Genomic DNA, 19,332 nt, shown 5'->3' on the forward strand with positions numbered 1-19,332 from the left:
CATTGAACCAGCACTTATTTATGCACAGAATTAATTTTTACTTGGCCTAGATAAATGTGGTGCTAGTGTATCTAATATCACTGTGACTCATTCAAATATTACATAACATACACACAATGATAAAACAGGATACAGTTTATGACTTGTATAATTGCAACCTGGATTGAAAGCCATCTGGTGTTAGACCTTAAGTACATGGTATTTCTACACATGCACACATAATTTTTAAGAAAGATATGAAGCAGAGTAGCCAGATTGCAGAAAGAGCAGTTGATATGAACATGTGCCAAAGCAGTTAATAGAAAACAATCAACTTTGTGAGGGAAGAATCTGATTTGCAGATTGTTTTTCCTTTATCAACTATAATTTATTTTTCTTATTTTAAAGCAGAATTTCTGCTTCTTCTTCAAAGGTGGTGCAAATCACTACAATTTTAAAAAGTGAATATGTCAGTTGATAAAACATAAAAAAGAATTGTGAAAAAGTAATTTGCCACATGCATGTAAGATTTTGTAATTGTTATTTAGTTTTCCTTAGTATATAGCTAAACGTTTGTTAAAAAAACTTAGAATTGTCAGTTTTTGTTATAATTTTTTTACCTTACAAGGAATCTGAGGCTAATGTTACTAGTGAGTTGCGGGATGATATAATCAGGAAAGATGAAACCATTCTACAACTAGAAGCATCTCTTGAAAGCCGCAAGAGAGAAGTAACCAACTTACAGAAAAGGTTGGAAGAAATGGTGAGAAATCTAGCTTTTACCAGTGACACTGTCTTTGTTGAATGTTTCATTTTATTTTAATTAAGATCAATTGTGATTTAAGTAAGGGGAAACTGATGTGCTGTATAAGTAGTTACAAAAATTATTATAACTTTTAACCAACAAAAATAGTGATTTCAGATGTGGTAAAAAAACATGTTTGTTCTTAATTTTGAGATATTCCTTGTATAGAACAGTAAGAGGTAATATGGAATTTTTGAATGTCAATCAGCAGTATTATATGTCACTTACAGTTAAGGAATTGTAGAAATCAGCTTCAATAAGTTTAAATAGCATCCTGAAACTTTTTGGAATCAAATGAACTATCACCTGAATTTTACGTTTTGTTTAAATATTTCATAGTTATTGTTGCATTTCATAATTAATTGTAATTTATTAGCGATACTTAAATATATATGTAGTTGTTCATAGCTAAATATAATTTACAAAAACAACTTTCAGTTAGATCAATACTATAAATTATTAACAGTAGCCCATTACCAAGTTTTAAAGATGCATCAGAAATATCACATTTTAACCATGGATAAAAAATATGAACTTTTAACAATGGATCAAAGAGATAAGTAAAAGTGAATAAATTGTTAGGGTGAAGACTTAGAACATGGCAAGCAAAGACAGAATAAACAGCTACAAGTAATTGATGGTAAGTTTTAGTTTTCATTTTTAAATTTACAATGAAACATTCTTCATATATTTACACATTGTTTATGCTTTGTAAGAACAAGTTTTGATTTTTTGTATATCATTGTACCTCATGATTATTATGATTTAATAAACAGTATTTTCTTTGCACACCTAATAAAATAACTTGAAAAACTACATTATTTGCCACATTTGTTTTCCCATTTTAAATTTGATGTAATAGGGAAAAAAAAGTATTATTTATGTAAGAGGATTCCAGAATTCAAATTTCAAACATTTATGTGGCAATGTCTGGACTAATGAAAAATATTTAGTTATTTATATATATAAGTTAAATTATTCCAGTTCTCAGTTGAATAAAACTTTTGAATGATAAAATAGTGTTATGAAAAAGTAACATATTCATAAATGATTTTATCTTGGATTTGCATATTTAGGGTCAAGATTCAAATGTAGCCTTGTGGAACATTTTTCTACTAAATCTTATGATGCTGCTAAAAGGAGTATCAACTTTGAACATGCTTTTAAAATTGCAATAGCTTCAGTCTGGGAACTTTATTAGGTACTATAACCAATAAGGAATGGGGAAACTTTTGCCCAGATAATAATCATGGTGTGATGTGACATAGAATCCACAAGGTGTCAAGAATGTTCTCTCATCCAGTCATTAATACTGTATGCACTTTATAGAATAAGTTAGGCAAAAGATTGTGATGCTGAGCGTGTCTTTCATATTTATCCATAGATGCTCAAATAGATTGAGATCTGGGGATTTTGGCAACTGTGGTAGATGTCTGAAATCTCTATCATGTACCTCACTCAACTGATACACATATAATTTGGGTATGGTTGATGAAGCATTATTGTCTTGAAAGTATGTCTCCAGCAGAGTGCACATGAAGTTTTGTTGAATACATTTGATCAGAAATGATGCTGAGGCAAACTGTGACATTCACTTTGTTTTCCAAAGAGAGACATAGGGTATGCCAGCAAAACATGTCCCAAACCTTTATTTCACCATTATAGCAGAGATACCAACTATTTCAAATGACTGAGCGTAGTGATTGTAGACAGAGCCCTTTCACAGTTGTAGTCCTTTTAGATTTGCCAGAAACAAGACAATCTGGTGAACAAGGCCTCTTTTTTTCCATCTTGTGAACAATCGCATTGGTGTTTCTATGTCGCTTAGAAAACGAGAAATACCCATCTACGCGAGCGCTGATTGGCTGACAAGCACTAGTGACGTAACTATGGATTATCCCAAGTACCCAATATGGAGAAGCATCGCACTCAAACTATTGGTAGACGTTGGAGATACAAATATTTTTTATTATTTCAAGCACAAACATGATTATCGCAAGTAGCCATTTGGACTATGTCTTTTATTTATTATCAAAATTTATTTGTATCTCACTAGAAATTTTCTTTTCACCCCTTTCAAGCCCTGGGGGAACAATTTATCACTTTATTGTATAGGCCTATATAAAATATAATAATTTGGGAGTTGCAACAAGTCGTAATAACTGTCTGTATGAGAGTATAGTCGTAATGTATACACCAAAATCGTAATGGTTGGCATTTCTGCTATAGGCCTTGACAGTTGGAAATACACAATAGGTGTGAGTTATTCTTGTAGTTTTTCCCAAATCTGTAAAGGAAAAGTGCAAAGTGTGATTTATTGGACTGCATTACCTTTTACCTATCTTTATTAGTACAATATTTCTTTATGCCACTGAAGACATTTTTGTTGTTATTAACTGAGATCAGTGGTCTCTTACTGTTATAGTCCATTTGTTGCAATGTTTTTCACAAGGTACATCCAAGGTATTGATTGTTATGCACTGAATGTCTGTCAGTTTATCTGTTGTATGGTGACTGTTGGACTTTATCATTCTCTCTAACTGTCTTTCTTTTCTTCCTCTCACTGTGTTTGTGGCCAAAATTCCCCCTCACAGCAGACATTCTTCACCTTTTCGTCGTTACTGATCAGCGAGCAGCCTACTCATGCATCTTCCTTGGCCACTGTGGCACCTGCTAGATATAAACTCACTATTATGCCTCTTTGGAATGCTGCAATATCTTTGCCTTTCCCTACATATGTTAGACTGATTTCAAATGTGCTTTTCTCAATCATATAGTATTGTATGGATCATGCAACACATCATATGATCAGTGTGACTTGCATTTACTTCTAAGATCAGACATCTTATTTTGCTATTACAAAACAAAATTCTTCCTTAAAAATAAAAATACATCAGCAATAAAACCTTACTTTTATGTTCTAAAATTTATATTTCTCTCAGAATTACATCAGTAAGAAAATATCTTATTTTATTAATCCAGAAAGAGAAATGTCTTTCAAAATAATTAACAATGAGCACCTCATTTTACTGTTCCAAAATTAAAATGGATCTCAAAAATATGTAGAAATACTTTACTTTACTAGTCCAGAACAAAAATGCATTAGTAATAAAATCTCACTTTGTTGTTCCACAGAGGATATATCTGTTAAAAACACTTCACTAATGAAACATCTTACTTTGCTATTCCAAAACAGAAGTTTATTGTGTAGGGTTTTGTGCCTCCTTTTTAATTTTTCTTGTTCATTTTTGTCATAAGTTATTTCGGATTATTATTTTATTTACATCTTGCCTGTAAATGTATTTATTGTTTCTTCCACTATTTTATTTTCTTATGAAACCTTTGTGTTTGTGTTTTTTTTTGCTTGTTGTTGTGCCTGTGCTTATGCAGAGTTGAATGTGAAATTGACTCGTACTGAAGCCACATGTGACCATCTGGGTGAGGAACTTCACACAGTGAAAACACATCTAGCAGGTATGTACATGAGTGCATGTCTTTAGACTTACAACAGATTTTTGCTCTCTGTATAAAGTTATGATGTGTTCACATGGGAAAGATCATAGTCATTGTCTGAATATGTTTCATTTCATCTAAATATTGAAGTGAGAAGATTTATGAGCACACCAGAATAGATGAAAATGTGTAATACATGATCATCCATTCCCTCTCTTTATAATCTTAGTAAATTTCAATAAAATAAATTTTAACTTCAATGTCTAAATGCATAGAAATTAACAAATGTCTTCTCAAATTCTACAAAACATTCATAATTTGTTTAATTTTATTTGTTACTGATTTTAAAACCTCTGTTTAAACAAAAATAAATATGATTGCATTAAGTAATTTATCTTGCACTGACAGAAGGCTTAGGTAATTGAGCCGAAAGCTCAAGCAGTAATTTCAAAAAACATGGTGATAGCTGAAATAAATTACTATCTACATATATGAGTACTCACAATAATAAAAGCCTAAAAAGAAATATGTATTAATTAATTTTATCTTTCAAGTTGCTGCTAAATAAGACAAATGATCAGATGGTTGATTTTTAAATTTTCTAAAACTAATCAATATAGATGGAATTTCTCTTTCTGTTGTGATTTTAACACAATGTATGTATGCAGAGTAAGTCACCAAAAGTTATTGCTTGAAAAGAAGTTGCACATGTTTGATTGAAGCATGTAATTTTTACAGTTAGAGTTTACTTTATGTTTATATCTCTCTAAATGACAAGTGTTTGCACAATATGCTTCAAGTGCAGTCTTCATTGTGTAGTATGTTGTACTATCTTTGAGTCAAGCTAGATATGAATTTTTTTTTATTATTTTCTGCATAAATCAGCCTATCCATTCCACTAGTTGATTGTTGTTTTATGAAATGCTGTGTATGTTTAAGTGTGCAAATGTTACACAGTTCAACTTGTTCTGTCTTGTTTTGATCTCATAAACATGTTCAAGATAAGAAAACTTAATTCTCAACTACATATTTCTTTACCTTTTTTATGTCTATCATTAATCAGTCCTGCAACCAATAATTTAATAAAACAAACCACATACTGGTCATACTTAAGGCAAGAAAAACATATTAAAAGATATTCAGTGAGTATTTTAGTCATAAAATACATTGTTATCATGCATTTCTTTGGAATGAATAATCATACCAGATACTTCAATCTATATTGTAAAATGGTATTTAGTTCAGTTTTGTAGAGTGGGTAATTTTTTCATGTGAAATATTTTGAAACAGATTTAGCTATATTTTATACAAAATACAACATAAAATACAACTTGTGTTACCCCAGGTGATGTACAGAATAATGAGTTGTGCATGTAGTTTGTTTCTTGTAATTACATGTTATAATGTATTTTACACAAATTACAATAACACAAAATACAACTTATATGACTCCAGGTGTTTTGTGAAAGAATGGGTTGTACATATAATTTTTTCTCATAATTACCCATTACAGTGTATGTTACACAAATTACAACATAAAACACAACTGACATAACCTGAGGTGATTATGGAAAAATGGATTTACATGTTGTTTTGTTTTTCATAATTACTCATTATAATATATTTTATATAAATTACAACAACATAAAATACAACTGGTATGATCTGAGATGAATTGTGAAAGAACTGGTTGTAGATGTATCTTTTTCATGTAATTACATAAAACTTTTAGAATGAGATAAACAAAAGTACAACAGTAAACACCCTTTACTTCTACTTTTAAAAACTCATGACACACTGACAGACACAGAATATCAGAAGAAGCTTTGGTCTTGTGTAATGTTTGCTTGGAGGCAAGTAACCACTATATCAGTGTATCATTGGACCAGTCAAATACAGGACATATCTGCTCACTAGTGAAAGTTTAGTAGAGGTTTAAATACATATGTTTGTATTTAACTCAGTTGAGCTATGAACATATTTCACATTAGACGTCAGTTTTATTTTAGTCTTGTTTTTTGCAACTAAAATTAAGAATTTTTAGAGCTGGCAATATCCCAAATGCCCAAAAACAGCATTTCTGTGTGAACAGACAGAACAAATTAACTAACATTACTCATTAAAAGGTAATGAAAAGTGAGAACATACACATCTGATTAATTACAAACAAGTGAAGAATATTAAATTGCTTATTGCACCTGCATGCTAATTTTATTACATTTATATTTTATCTAACTAATGAAGTAGAATAAGATTTGTAAATCAAGCCTAATTCAATATGAAATAGATACTGAACGGAAACTGCATGCCAGTGAAGAACGAACACTGGAACTCTCTCGACAGAAAGCAAAACTTGAAGCCCAGGTTTCAGACCTGATGCAATCTTCAGGAGACAATTCAGACCAGTTAAGTCAGATGAACCAGGAAATCAGAGAGAAAGAAAAGTTAGTGCAAAACCTTAGAAAAAAAATATTACATGTCCTTGTATATCATTGCTAGTGTAAAACCTCTTTACATCTGAAAGACATATTAATTTCAACATTATTGTGTCATTGACGATGCATCATTTAATAGAAAAAAAAATCCTTTTTTTGTTTTGTTTATCTATAAAATCCTACAAGTTTCTTTAAATCTGCCAAGTTTGAATATTGTGTGTCTCTCACCCTATCTATTTTGTTTATTTCAGAAATCTAAAATTTGGCTTACAAATTAAAACATAAGAAAAAAAAAAGTCAGATATTTTACTTTCAAAGTATATGAAAAATTCATTTATAGATAATAGACCTGAAATTTGCTCAATTGTACAGTAAGTATAAAAAAAAAAAAGGGCCAAGATAATAAATGATATTTATGTATGTTAACCTGGATCAACAGAATATTATAACATTGGAACAATTACTGGTAGTTATAGCTTGATCAACAAACTGAGAAACCACTTCTAAAAATCTCTCTACCCTGATGATTACATTATGTAACACAAAATTTGTTCCTTGATTACTTTGTGTTATTTCTTAATTGCTTATGTTGTAAAAGTACAGAAAATGGCCATTATTCCCTTCAAACTTTGCTTTTGTAACCTGGATAATGAAATTTAGAAATAAACCTATTTCCAACATAAAAACAGGCAAATTTGCACATTTTCATTTACATAAGGTCTGAATAAATCAACATATGAATCAAGATTTACATGTATTTATACTAAAGTTACACAAAAATGAACAAAAATGTTTAGAAGTGAGTAGTTTTTTTTAAGATTTATGATTGTAATGTAAATCACTTTCATGTATTGGCCCCCAAATATAGTCTCCCATCATATTTTCGTTATACGCTCTCAGGTCACAAAAGCAAAGTTTGAAGAGAAAAATAGGTCTTTTCCATTTACTTTAGGCATAAGCAATTGGGAAATAACACTTTCTGCCCAGGAACAAGAAAAAACGAAAATTTTGTTACACAGCATTATATATGAAAAACAAAATCCTATATTTTAGCATTTGTTGATTTCTGCAGACAAGTAGAAGAATTGCAGTTCCAACTGAGAAGCCGTACTCAAGAAATAGAGAAACTGAAAGATACTGTTACTTCTCTTCATGACCAGAATAAGCTGGAGTTTGAGAAGATTAAGAATAAGCACAAGGAAGAAGTCCAAGAGCTGGAAGCAAAGTTGCAAGTTCAGGTAAAAAGTAGGAAAACACATAACTATTATTAAAAATATCCACTCATGTTGCACACTGTCTTAGGTAACATCAACTGAATGTGGTTCTGTCATAAAGCAAACTCTGGACATTATTGCTAAACTACTTGTATGTCTGTGACTATCAAGATAAACACAACAAAAACTTTGAAGCTAGATAATCTTTCAAATAATTACCATGAAACTAGTGATAAGTATAAGTTAGTTTGTCATCACAAACTAATATTTTATGTTCACCCAGAAAAACAATTTTACATGGAGTTTCTCTTTCTGCAGCTTGTTCATTTTTCATTATACATGTATTGAGATTCCTTCCATTCTTTCATTTCAAAATGAACATATCCACTACTTACCAGTTTATCTGAAAAACGTTTCCCAAGATGTGGGCTTTAAAGTCTGTCATAAAGACCTTCATTAAACATTAAAAGCAAATTTGTATTGAATGTTTTATATCAGCTAGAAGAGCTGCAAAAAACACAAGAAAAGATGTCCAGTCTGTACAATACATTATCTCAACAAGAACAGCTAGCCATCGAAAATGAAACAAAAGCAAAAACGTTTCAGCAGAAGCTTAATAAGACTGAGTCTGAGCTCACCCGCACTCAAGCTCAATTAAAAGAATTGCAACTCTCCTTGGAAAGCCTGCAAACACAGATGTCCAACTCTACCAAGAATATGGAAGAAAAAGTTCAACAACTACAAAAAGAGTTAGAAAAAATAACACAGGAAAAACAGAAGGTAAATATTTCTCCTTTTACTTCTAAGAGGTCATGTATATATGTTAAGCCTTCTCTTATTAATCCAGTCACTGTCATCAAGCCCAAGTGATGATATTAGATTTATTAATTTGGTTGACAATTATATAATCTTTGCAAAATACTACAATAGAATTATATACTTAAACACATATGTCTGTCTCAAGAAAGTGTTGTGAAGTATCAGATATGGTTAATTAGTGTAAATAATGTAGCTGAAAGATTTGTGTATGTGATACTTTTTTTGTAATTGTTATTCCAGTTAGCCTTGAATTTGAAGATTCATTTTAAACCATTGTTGCTTGTGTATGTGTGTGTGGGGATGCTTATAAGTGCTACACCATTGGACCAATTTTCACCAAACATGGTGTATATCCAGGAAGTGGTATAAGGGGGTCTTGATTTAGATATAGCCCCTCTACTTCTGTGTCTTCTCCTGCATTGAATGGGTTCATCAACTAGAGTAATACTTCTAGTAATTAAGATTTGTTCCACTTCATTGTCAGAAACGTTGATATCAGAGGTAGATATAACAGAGGAGGCATAGGGATGCATTCCAAGACTACAAAGAAGACAAAGGTGCAATAGGAAAATATCATTAAATACATATAAAAAATAAGGTTAAAATGTGTTTCAAAGTATCGTATATTCATGAAAAAGGAATACATGTTAAAACACTCACCACTAACTTCTCTTAGAGCTAACACTATGCTTTCAGCACTTTTGATATCCATTTTCATTTCTTAAAAGGTGGATTTATACAACATTTGTTTGCCAAGTAAAGCTACTAGCACTAAATGATCACTTGGATGGCATAACGGAAGTAATAATATCACTTTATTACTGCAAAAAACACAATTATGTTATCAACATAAGCAGCTCGAGCAATGGCAGGCAGGATACAGAAGACTCGCAAAGCTTACTGCTGATTTTGTCAGGCAAAGGAGACTTATTGAGATTTTTGCTGGTAATATAAATTACCCCTAACTTACAGGGTGCATGTAACTTTTGATATTTTACCCATTTGAATGCTTCATATGATTTCTAAAGATTTTTCTATTTTCAAAATTAAGGGGGCTAAAGGAGCCCTCCATGGCTGACTTTGTTATAAAGGAGCTTCATTCCCAAATAATTTGTTAACCAAAGTTTTATTGTACAATGGTCCTAATTTGTGAAACACTTGTCCATTTCCTTCTAGACAGAAAACTATAGACATAGTGTGGTTAAAAAAAGAAAAAGCTTCTGTATGAAAAAAAATGTGTTTCTGACCGAGGAAACAATAAACCTATACTAGGAATAAAAAAAATATCATATGAAATTAGAAAAGTAAAAGGTAATCTCAGTAATAACAGTTAAGGAGCTTACATAGTTTCTTTGTCATTCCAACAAAGAGAACTTATTTTTTATTAAGATACATATAACGTTATTTTATTTTTTTACTTGTTGTAAACTCCAACTGAACATATAATTGATAGAGATTGCAAGCAAGTCACAGAAGTTTCTCTAAACCTTAAGAAAACCTCAAAACTTATTCATGGGTGTTATCATGACAAGCATGTATACTTACACTGTGTACAATACTTTCTAAATGATCTTAATGTGACACTGGAAGTTGTTTCATGCATTTCAAAAAGATTCATGATTGATTAAGTTATTTATCCATATTTTGTTCACAATCTGACTTTCAAATTGGCCTGAATTATTTACTGGTTTACTTTGGTCTTGAAATATTCTAAATATGTTTTAGGGGTCACTCTATATAATCTTTAAGAATTTCAAAAAGAAAACAAATATTGTGCAGAAAAAATGTTGTTTTTTGTAGAAAATCCCTATGTTTATGTAGGCTGTCTCATATTTCTTGGCCTAATATTGCCAGGTGGCTTGGGAGCTGGACTTGAAATCTGTGAGTTGCTGGTTCAAATCACCATCCCACCAAACATGCTCACCTTTTTTTAGTGATGGTAAATCCCACTATTTGTTAGTAAAAGAGTAGCTAAATTAGGGACAGCTAGCACAGAGAGCCCTCATGTAGCTTTGCAAGAAATTCATAATAAACATATCTTTCATTTTCAAAATAATTCATTAGCAAATGAAACCACCTTTTATTGTTTCCCCATTAATTTCTTAGTGTTAGTTAATAATGTATAAAACATTATTTTATGTGATGTTAAACATAACATTGCAGATGGCTTAAAAAAAATTGAAAGACATATATATATATCAGAAACATTTTTAAAAAATTTAATTTTCACTTGGTTATAAATTCACCATTAATCCATAAAATTGCATAAAACTTTGTATATCACACATATACTGCAAAAGTTTATTTATTAAATTAACATAGAATTAATGGCTGATTAGCTAAAACATAACTTGGTAGATCAGTAAAACGTGCAGGACAATGTGTCATAACATGAAGTAAACAATTTTAAGCAAAGGCTTAGACAGAGAACACTGCATTTGCCTGAAGAGATGAGAATGATAATTTAAACTGCTAGTGCAGGCTTTCATTAAGATATGAAGAAGGCAAGCATTAATTAATGAAAAAAAATCTTCCTCAACTGAACTGGCACATGCAAACCATAGATGTTTTAGGTCAAGTAAAGCATTTCTTAAAAAACAAAAATTCACTAGCCAGTATACTTGGACATTTTACAGTGTTTCTTTTTATACTGATGTTTTGATGTTGAACTTTATAAACTGAATTTTATAAACTGTAAGTTTAGGTGTAGTTTGTTTGTATTTATTCATTATTTTAGATATCTAACCAGTACCAAACAACAAAAGAAGCCTGTGTTAAACTGGAAAAAACACGAGAACAACTAACAAAGGAGAAGCAGGAACACCAGGCTGCAGTTTCTGATCGAGATGTGCAAGTAGCACAACTAAAGGCAGAGGTAGATAGGCTTCAGACAGAATTTGCCAAGCATAGAGAGGAACTACTACAAAAGTTAAAAGTGACTGAACAAGAATCTCAAGCCATGCAGGACCTTCACAATCAGTTGTAAGTTGTCATTTATCATATTATATATATAAGCTACTACTCCATCAGTTACATTAATTGTGAAAAGGCAATCCAATCAGCAACATAAAACAATAATGAAATTATTACAAATCTAAAATGTTCTTAATAAGATTACAAGATCAACAATTATTTTTCCATTACCAGCTCTTCTTGCCCTCATCTTTCTCCTAGGAGTTTATGATAATAATAAGGACTGGTAATGGAAAATCAGTGTTTGATTTTTAGTCTCTCTATGAATATTTGACCTGTATATGCATATACTGGATCTTCCTGTTACTTTTTGTTTAATCATATTTATGGTAAGACAATAATGTATTGTTATCTGTACTGATACTTGTATATTAAGGTTTTTTTTTCAAAATCAACTTGTGGTTCTGTAATCAAGTGCTGTATTTAACTAAGTATAAATTATGCTATCATGGTAGCCTTATTCAAAATAATCATACAAACTATCAATAATTATTAACATCATTCATATCATAGTAGATACATGTAGAACACAAGTAATTAATATAAAAACAGTACATTGTACATAGATGATGTAGTCTTTTACACATTAAACTAATTATTTATAATTCTCATACATTATTATGTCATACTTCTTCAAAAGTTTTTAATTTTGTTGATTTGTCATATTTTACTACACAATGTGCATTTATGTTTATTTTGTCAGTAATCTGCAGCAAGATGCTCTGAGTGAACTACAGAATAAATTAGTTCATGTGGAAGTGGAAAGAGACCAGCTTTATAAAGAAGTCATCATGTTGCGTGCAACACGAGAAGAAAGGGATGAGGTAAGTAAAAAAGAAAAGTTGAAAATGCTTCATCATTTTTCACTGGCAGAAAAAAAAACTGTCAACAGTATTTTTCAAATAAGCAAACACCAACTGTACAGATTGCAATAATTTTATAATTATGAAACTACTGAAAAATATAATTAGAAATTATTAATAAACAGGAAGGAAACACGTTTAACACATACTGATAACAGACCTAAATACATACTGGAAAATTTTCTGTAATGAAATGTAATAAAATAAAATCTAATTAGAGAAAGTTGATATAGGAGGGTTCATAATTGCATTTCACACAAATATGTATTAAGACCTAACCTCTTCTGAGATTGGAACAATTTTGTTTATGATGAGTCAGGAATCAGTTATCTATACAAACAGAGTAGCATAAGTGAACTTAGTTTTGAGTTAGAGTAACACTGTACAACTTAGCACTATTTTTAAAACTCGTGCTAAAACAGCTGCCTCTCAATGGAAGTATTTATATATTTCTAATTATATACTGTTGTTTTTTTATCTGTATGCTTGTCATCTATTTTAAATAGTAGTAACACATGGCTTGTTTTCAATGTAAGATTTATATGTCACTGATAATAACATGACTAACAATACAATATATTTGTACACACACACACTGTACACAAGTTTGGAGTAATAAAAAAAGTATTTCTTAAAAAACTTATTATACTGTTATGAAAGCTTGAGAAAAGTAGCCATACAATGAAATCAGGGGTAAATTTGATGCTAATATCAAGCCAGAATAACAGGCCAGTTACTGATTAATAGTTAAACAATTTTTTTTTCTTTTTCTCTGGCTAATCACATTAAAAGTTGTCTTGAAAGAGATAAAAATAAGGAAATAATTATATAATGATATAATTAAAGAAGAAAAACAATCAAAGCCAACACCCAATAGAGTTGTATATATTCTGTGAAATTGTTGTTTGAAAATGTTATAAATCTAAAGTTATTAAAGTAAGTTTCTGTTCTTTAAATGATTTTTTCAGTTAGAGAACAGGACCACATCTCTTCAACAACAATTAGAAGATTTAAAACAAAGGTAAGGAATGAAGGCTAGTTCCAGTTCCACCATACTCATGTACTCTTTTATTGTGTGTGTGTGTGAAGTATTGTAAGTTGTCATATGTAACATTGATTCATAAAATGTTAATTTAGCCAAAAATATTATTAATTTTCTGTTGTTTTTCAATAGTTATAGTTTGTTGTTGGCAATATATCTTCATATACCTTGATCTTATATTTGTTTTTTAAAATCAGAAGAAACAATAACTTTCATAATAGATTTTACTTTTACTGTGGAAGTTTCTCCAGCTATAGGAAGAGACCCATAATTTATTTGTCTATCACATTCTGTTTAACTGTTATAAAGTAGAAAAAAAATTACAGTTATTCTTTTTGTGTGTGACAACAGACAAATGTCAGATCAAAAGATAGTATTTGAACTGTTTGTTCAGCCATCTTAGCTCAGTTTGTGAAGTAAATTATAACTATTTAACCAGTATATTCTAACTAAATGTAGGTAGAATTTTCTTTTATCACTGCTAGACAGATAACCCAACATGTGAGATACATATTATAACAGATAAGTATATACTGATTAAGGTTTTTGTAAGAACATGCTTATTAGTAGGTAACTTTTTTGTTGAAAAGTAGTTCTATATGGTAAATAGACAGTGTAACAAATGTTTTTAAACTGTTAGCTATGTGCATAGTGAATAGTGTAATGTGCCAGAGAACAACTTTGGATGTTAACAATCTAGAAATTCAGAAAATAATAAAAAGTATTTCGTAAGCACATTTAGATCATATTAGACATTGGTTTGTATCTCTACTGTAGAGTATTATGAGAATAAGCATCTGTGAGGTAGGTCTTATTAATATATCTATTATATACAATGTACACATGGTCAAGGTGTGTTTGTGATCTCTTCTAAACTAAATGTACATTCAAAATCTTTATAAGTAATGGTGTTTCAGGAGTAACTTAAAAGTAATAGTTAAAATTAACTAAACTGAATTACACATAATGTATTATTAATGAATAACTGGTGGTTTTAAAAACGTTAACACAATAATAATTCTAAATATGGTACAAGAAGAAAACAAAAAAGTCAACAAATAGTTACACATATTTTACAAAACACTTTAAGGCTATGCACACACCTTTTTATCATGATTACAGTTAGTGTTAAAATTTGTTTTTAGTAGAATTAACCTACATTCTTATGACATATTAGTACTTGTATTTAAAATTAATCTTGTATGTTGTTTTATGCCAAACTTTATTATATTTCATTTATACAAGAAGGTAATTAAAATATTATTAGCTGAATCATAAAGTTAGAGAGTTGGATTTCTGATTTGTATTTCTATGTAAATGTAACTATGAGAAATGTGTTTGTTTTCTGAGTTATGTATACTTATATAATTATTTTGATCTGTATTTAAATGTGATAGGAAATACCAGTATTATTTTCAACTTGACCTTACTAGTATAAAAGAATGATGAACAGTTTTATTAATTGTGCTTCAATTATAAATAATTTTGGCATTGTTTGAAATAAAACAGCAGTAGGTTGATATGCAAGATTAATTAAATCAATGATCTTTGGTGATGTTAGATCACATGTATTATCTATATCAGTACTGAAACCTGATTTAACCTTTAATTGGTTTTTAAGTGTTGTATTGGACAAGATATACAATATGTTTATTGTCTTTAGTCTGTTTGTGTATAACTTTACTCTAGGCTGCTGCTTTACATTAACATAATTAATTGGTCTCCTTTCTGTTTCTTATTAGTATTTTCATCTTCCTAGCATGATAAAGTAACTAGACTTACCCTTCACCAGTATTGATAATATTTGTTTGTAGTTAAGCACAAAGCTGCACAATGATCTGTCTGTACTCTTTTCACCATGGATATTGAAATCCAGTTTTTAGCATTGTAAGTCCACAGAGATACTACTGTGCTACTGGAGGTTACATTTTCATGCCTGTACACAGAATGTTTGAAGAGGTTTTCTAATTTATTTAATAGAAAAACAAATATTGTATGAGCACAATCAGCATGCAAGGTATACTAATGATATGGGGGTCTGGGGGCATGCACCCCCAGACAATTTGTAAAAAATAAGTGCTACAAGATTAAATCTGGAAACAACTTTGTATGAAATATAACTTAAACAACTGCATGACTATTTACATAAAATCCACCAGCATCCATTGAAAAGTCAACAAATTATTATTTTCTTGTAACACTGCATGGAGAGCTAAAATTAAATTAACATAATTTTTTACATCACAAAAATAGAGAGTTTGTCCAACCTCCCTCTTATTTTACTATCTAGTAATGCTTGTCTGTCCTACAACAAATAATAAACTCACACTATATTTGCTCATTGTGCTGTAAAAAATTTCAATATCTTGGAAATTATTAAATTATTGTGCTTTGTATAGTCTGAAAATTTGTATTTCCACAATAATAATAATTTTTTAGTCTATGTTTTATTTATTATTTTTAAAGTTTTATTGTTGTTGTTTGATTTAATTAATAAAAGGTTCACTCTCTTTTTATATTAAATTTAACCATACAGAAAACATTTAAACTGGTAAAGATCAAATTTACTTCAGTAAGTATTCCAACAGCATATATAAAAATTGTGGAAGTGACTTTTATCAAACATTTATCAGTTTCTTCCACTAACTGTAGCCACTAATTAATAATTATCAAAAAAGTTCAGATGTATTTAAACAAATAAAGTGATATTTTCTATTTGTATAATGTTATTTGGGATAATCTTTTACTAGTAGTACATTGTATCTATATATATAACTATTTTTATTCCTTTAATGCTGCTCTATTCAACCAAACTTCGCTTATGGTAAGAAAAAAATAATGTTAATCATATACTTACTAACTGGTGGTGTTTGGTTGGTTTGATTTTATTGATTTTTGGTGAGTCAGTTTAAAATTTTGTACGTAACTGACTTTTGTTTTAACGTCTTTTTTGGGAAATAAATCCAAACTTGTTCTCTCTTCTGGTGTGTTTTGCTTTCTGTCTCTTTCACTTATATTTTTTTGTTTATTTTACTTACTGACACTGTGGGTAATGGATGCTCAAATCATATCTACTGACCACTTTCTTTTGAGGTTACTATTAATCACCACTTATTTTTTATAACATTTAGTACAGAAAAAAAGGTTCATGAAAGATCATTATAAAATTACATGTACACACTGTAATTTGTTTCCTCTCTTTATGTTTTGTTAACTTTTTAAAATGCTATCTATATTTTTCCAACATGTCTTAGAAAAGTGTGAAATTTTCAAAACATGCCACACAAGACCACTACTGTGGAACTGTATATTATATTTTGTATTGCCAACTTAAGTTTTCAAATACAATATTTTGGTTATTTCATCTTTAATCTTGAGTTGACTTCATATTTAAAAATATTTCTTCATATCTCTTACAAAACAATTTAAATTATATTCATTAATGGAAACATTAACAGTATAAATAATGGATCATTTATTTATTTAATATAATAGGAGTTTTTCAGCTTAAGTAAACAAACTTTACACCTCATGCTAAAACCTTTTTTTTAAATATGAAAAGTAGCCTGTATAATACAGTTTCCTTTAACTAGTAGTGGAGACATTATCCCCACATCTTCTTATATACTTGTGCTCAAATAATTGTATATACACTTGTAAATTGATTTGCACTGTAACTGCTCATAACAAATCATAATGAAATATATGTCATAAAATTCTATAGTATTGGTATAGAATTACATGAGTGACACTATCATAAATCTGGTTAAAATATTATCTAAATTCAGGCATATAGTACTTTAGTAAATTCACCCAACGTCAAAAACGTTTTGGAGCAATAATGTGTTTATCATTCTTTGTTTAAAGAGGTTATAGTGCAAAGCTTTCAAAATATATGTGATAAGTAGCAAATAAAATATTAAACATAACATTAAGGTCAGTATTTTATATTAGGTTAGGTCAGGTTAATATCCTTGGAAAAGTCATGTTAAGGATTAGTGTTTTAATTAAACATGACTATGGTGACAAAATCATAACAATCAGTAACATCTTGTGTTGAAGAGTTTTTATTTATTGTATCAGAATAGTTGTATTCTAACAAACACATAACCTGTAGTAATAATAGTTAGCCATATCGTAACTAATATCTGGCAATATTGAAGTATACTTGGTTTATCATCTTGTTAAAATGAGCTGTGTTTTAAATAGATTTAACCTGTTATACTTCAGTTGTGTCGTGACTAAAATGTAGTACAGAAGTATCATTAGAATATCTTGTCAATATAGGTAATGTTTTAAATAAAGATAACTTGAAACAAATCATGATAGTCAGGTGCATCTTACTAATAGTCTAGTCAGCTAACACACGTACAGTTACGACAGAGAGTGTTCGTACCCTCACGTCATGAGTAGTTTTTTCCTCATAACTTAAAAAGTATCACGATTAGGATAATGAAAATATAGTGTATTATAAATATCATACCAACACACATCTACTTAAATTTTTATGTAAATTGAACAACAAATAAACTGTTTATAAACAAATAACCAAACATAGGAGGGGTAGAAACTGTTCGTGCATCCACTTTAATGGTCAGTTGTGTAGCCTATCAGGTGAATTACTTCGCGCAGTCTCTCTTCATAGCCCTCCATGATTGTTTGACAGTCCTCGACTGGTATTTTCTTCCATTCTTCTTTATAGAAGGCCTCCAACTCTTGCAAGTTTTTTGGATGACGCTGATGAACCCTGGTCTTCAACTCATGCCAAACGTTTTCAACTGGGTTGAGATCGGGTGACTGCGATGGCCACTCCAGAATGCTTATATGGTTCCTCTGCAACCAGGATTGCACATATTTCGATGTGTGCTTAGGGTCATTGTCTTGCTGGAAGATCCAACGACACCCAAGCCGCAAGTTCCGAGCATCATTCTTGATATAAGTGTCTAATATATCAACATACTCTTCTTTTTTCATGATTCCGTTGACACAGTGAAGACTGTCTACACCAAAAGAGCTGAAGGAACCCCATAGCATGATTGAGCCACCTCCATGTTTAACTGTAGGGATGATGTTTTTTGGAAGATTTTGTTCCCCCTTCTTACGGAAAATATTGAGAACATCATTGTGGCCGAAAAGCTCGATTTTAGTCTCGTCTGACAAAATAATACTCTTCCAATAGGTAAAGGGTTTATCTACATGCTTTCTTGCATACCTCAATCGTGCTTCTAAATGAACAGGCTTTAAATATGGAGTTCTACGAGGACAGCATGCTTTGAACCCAGAAGAGCGTAACATGTTAGTAACTGTAGAGGTGCTTACTTCAACCCCAGTTTCCATTACCAGTTTCTGTATGTCATTACGTGTTAAACGAGGGTTACTACTAACTTGTCTGAGAACCTTCCTCTTGGTTCTCTCTGGAATTTTGATGGGGCGTCCGGAACGAGGGAGGTTAGCAGTTGATCCTGTAAACTTAAACTTGGCAATTATACTTTGAACAGTAGATTTCGGCACATTACATTGTGTAGCAATACTGGAAAGAGACACATGAGACTTATGTTTTACAATAATTCAGTTTTTTGAATCACTGGACAATTGTTTCCTGTTCACCATGATGACCAAGCAGATAATGACTGAGACGACACTAAATTGCCAGAAGTAAATTTTTTGCTGGCTATATTCCAATAATTATGAACCCAGTGTTTAGTTCTGGAATGGTATAATGTAGTTTATTCACCAAACTAAACAAAAT

General features: G+C 30.4%; 1 protein-coding gene across 5 annotated transcripts in view; it reads left to right on the top strand.

Moving 5' to 3' along the window:
- LOC143239610 (uncharacterized) overlaps positions 1-19,332 on the top strand; it is a 113,611-nt gene that overhangs the window by 70,430 nt on the left and 23,849 nt on the right. For all 5 annotated transcript variants that reach the window (XM_076480879.1, XM_076480880.1, XM_076480883.1 and 2 more), the window contains 9 exons: positions 608-742; positions 1,367-1,424; positions 4,175-4,258; positions 6,525-6,681; positions 7,745-7,910; positions 8,385-8,666; positions 11,443-11,687; positions 12,382-12,502; positions 13,510-13,562. In XM_076480879.1, coding sequence (XP_076336994.1) covers positions 608-742; positions 1,367-1,424; positions 4,175-4,258; positions 6,525-6,681; positions 7,745-7,910; positions 8,385-8,666; positions 11,443-11,687; positions 12,382-12,502; positions 13,510-13,562 — 1,301 coding nt within the window. The remainder of the gene's footprint in view (positions 1-607; positions 743-1,366; positions 1,425-4,174; positions 4,259-6,524; positions 6,682-7,744; positions 7,911-8,384; positions 8,667-11,442; positions 11,688-12,381; positions 12,503-13,509; positions 13,563-19,332) is intronic.

Source organism: Tachypleus tridentatus, chromosome 13 (assembly GCF_004210375.1).
Source record: "Tachypleus tridentatus isolate NWPU-2018 chromosome 13, ASM421037v1, whole genome shotgun sequence".
NCBI lineage: Eukaryota > Metazoa > Arthropoda > Merostomata > Xiphosura > Limulidae > Tachypleus > Tachypleus tridentatus.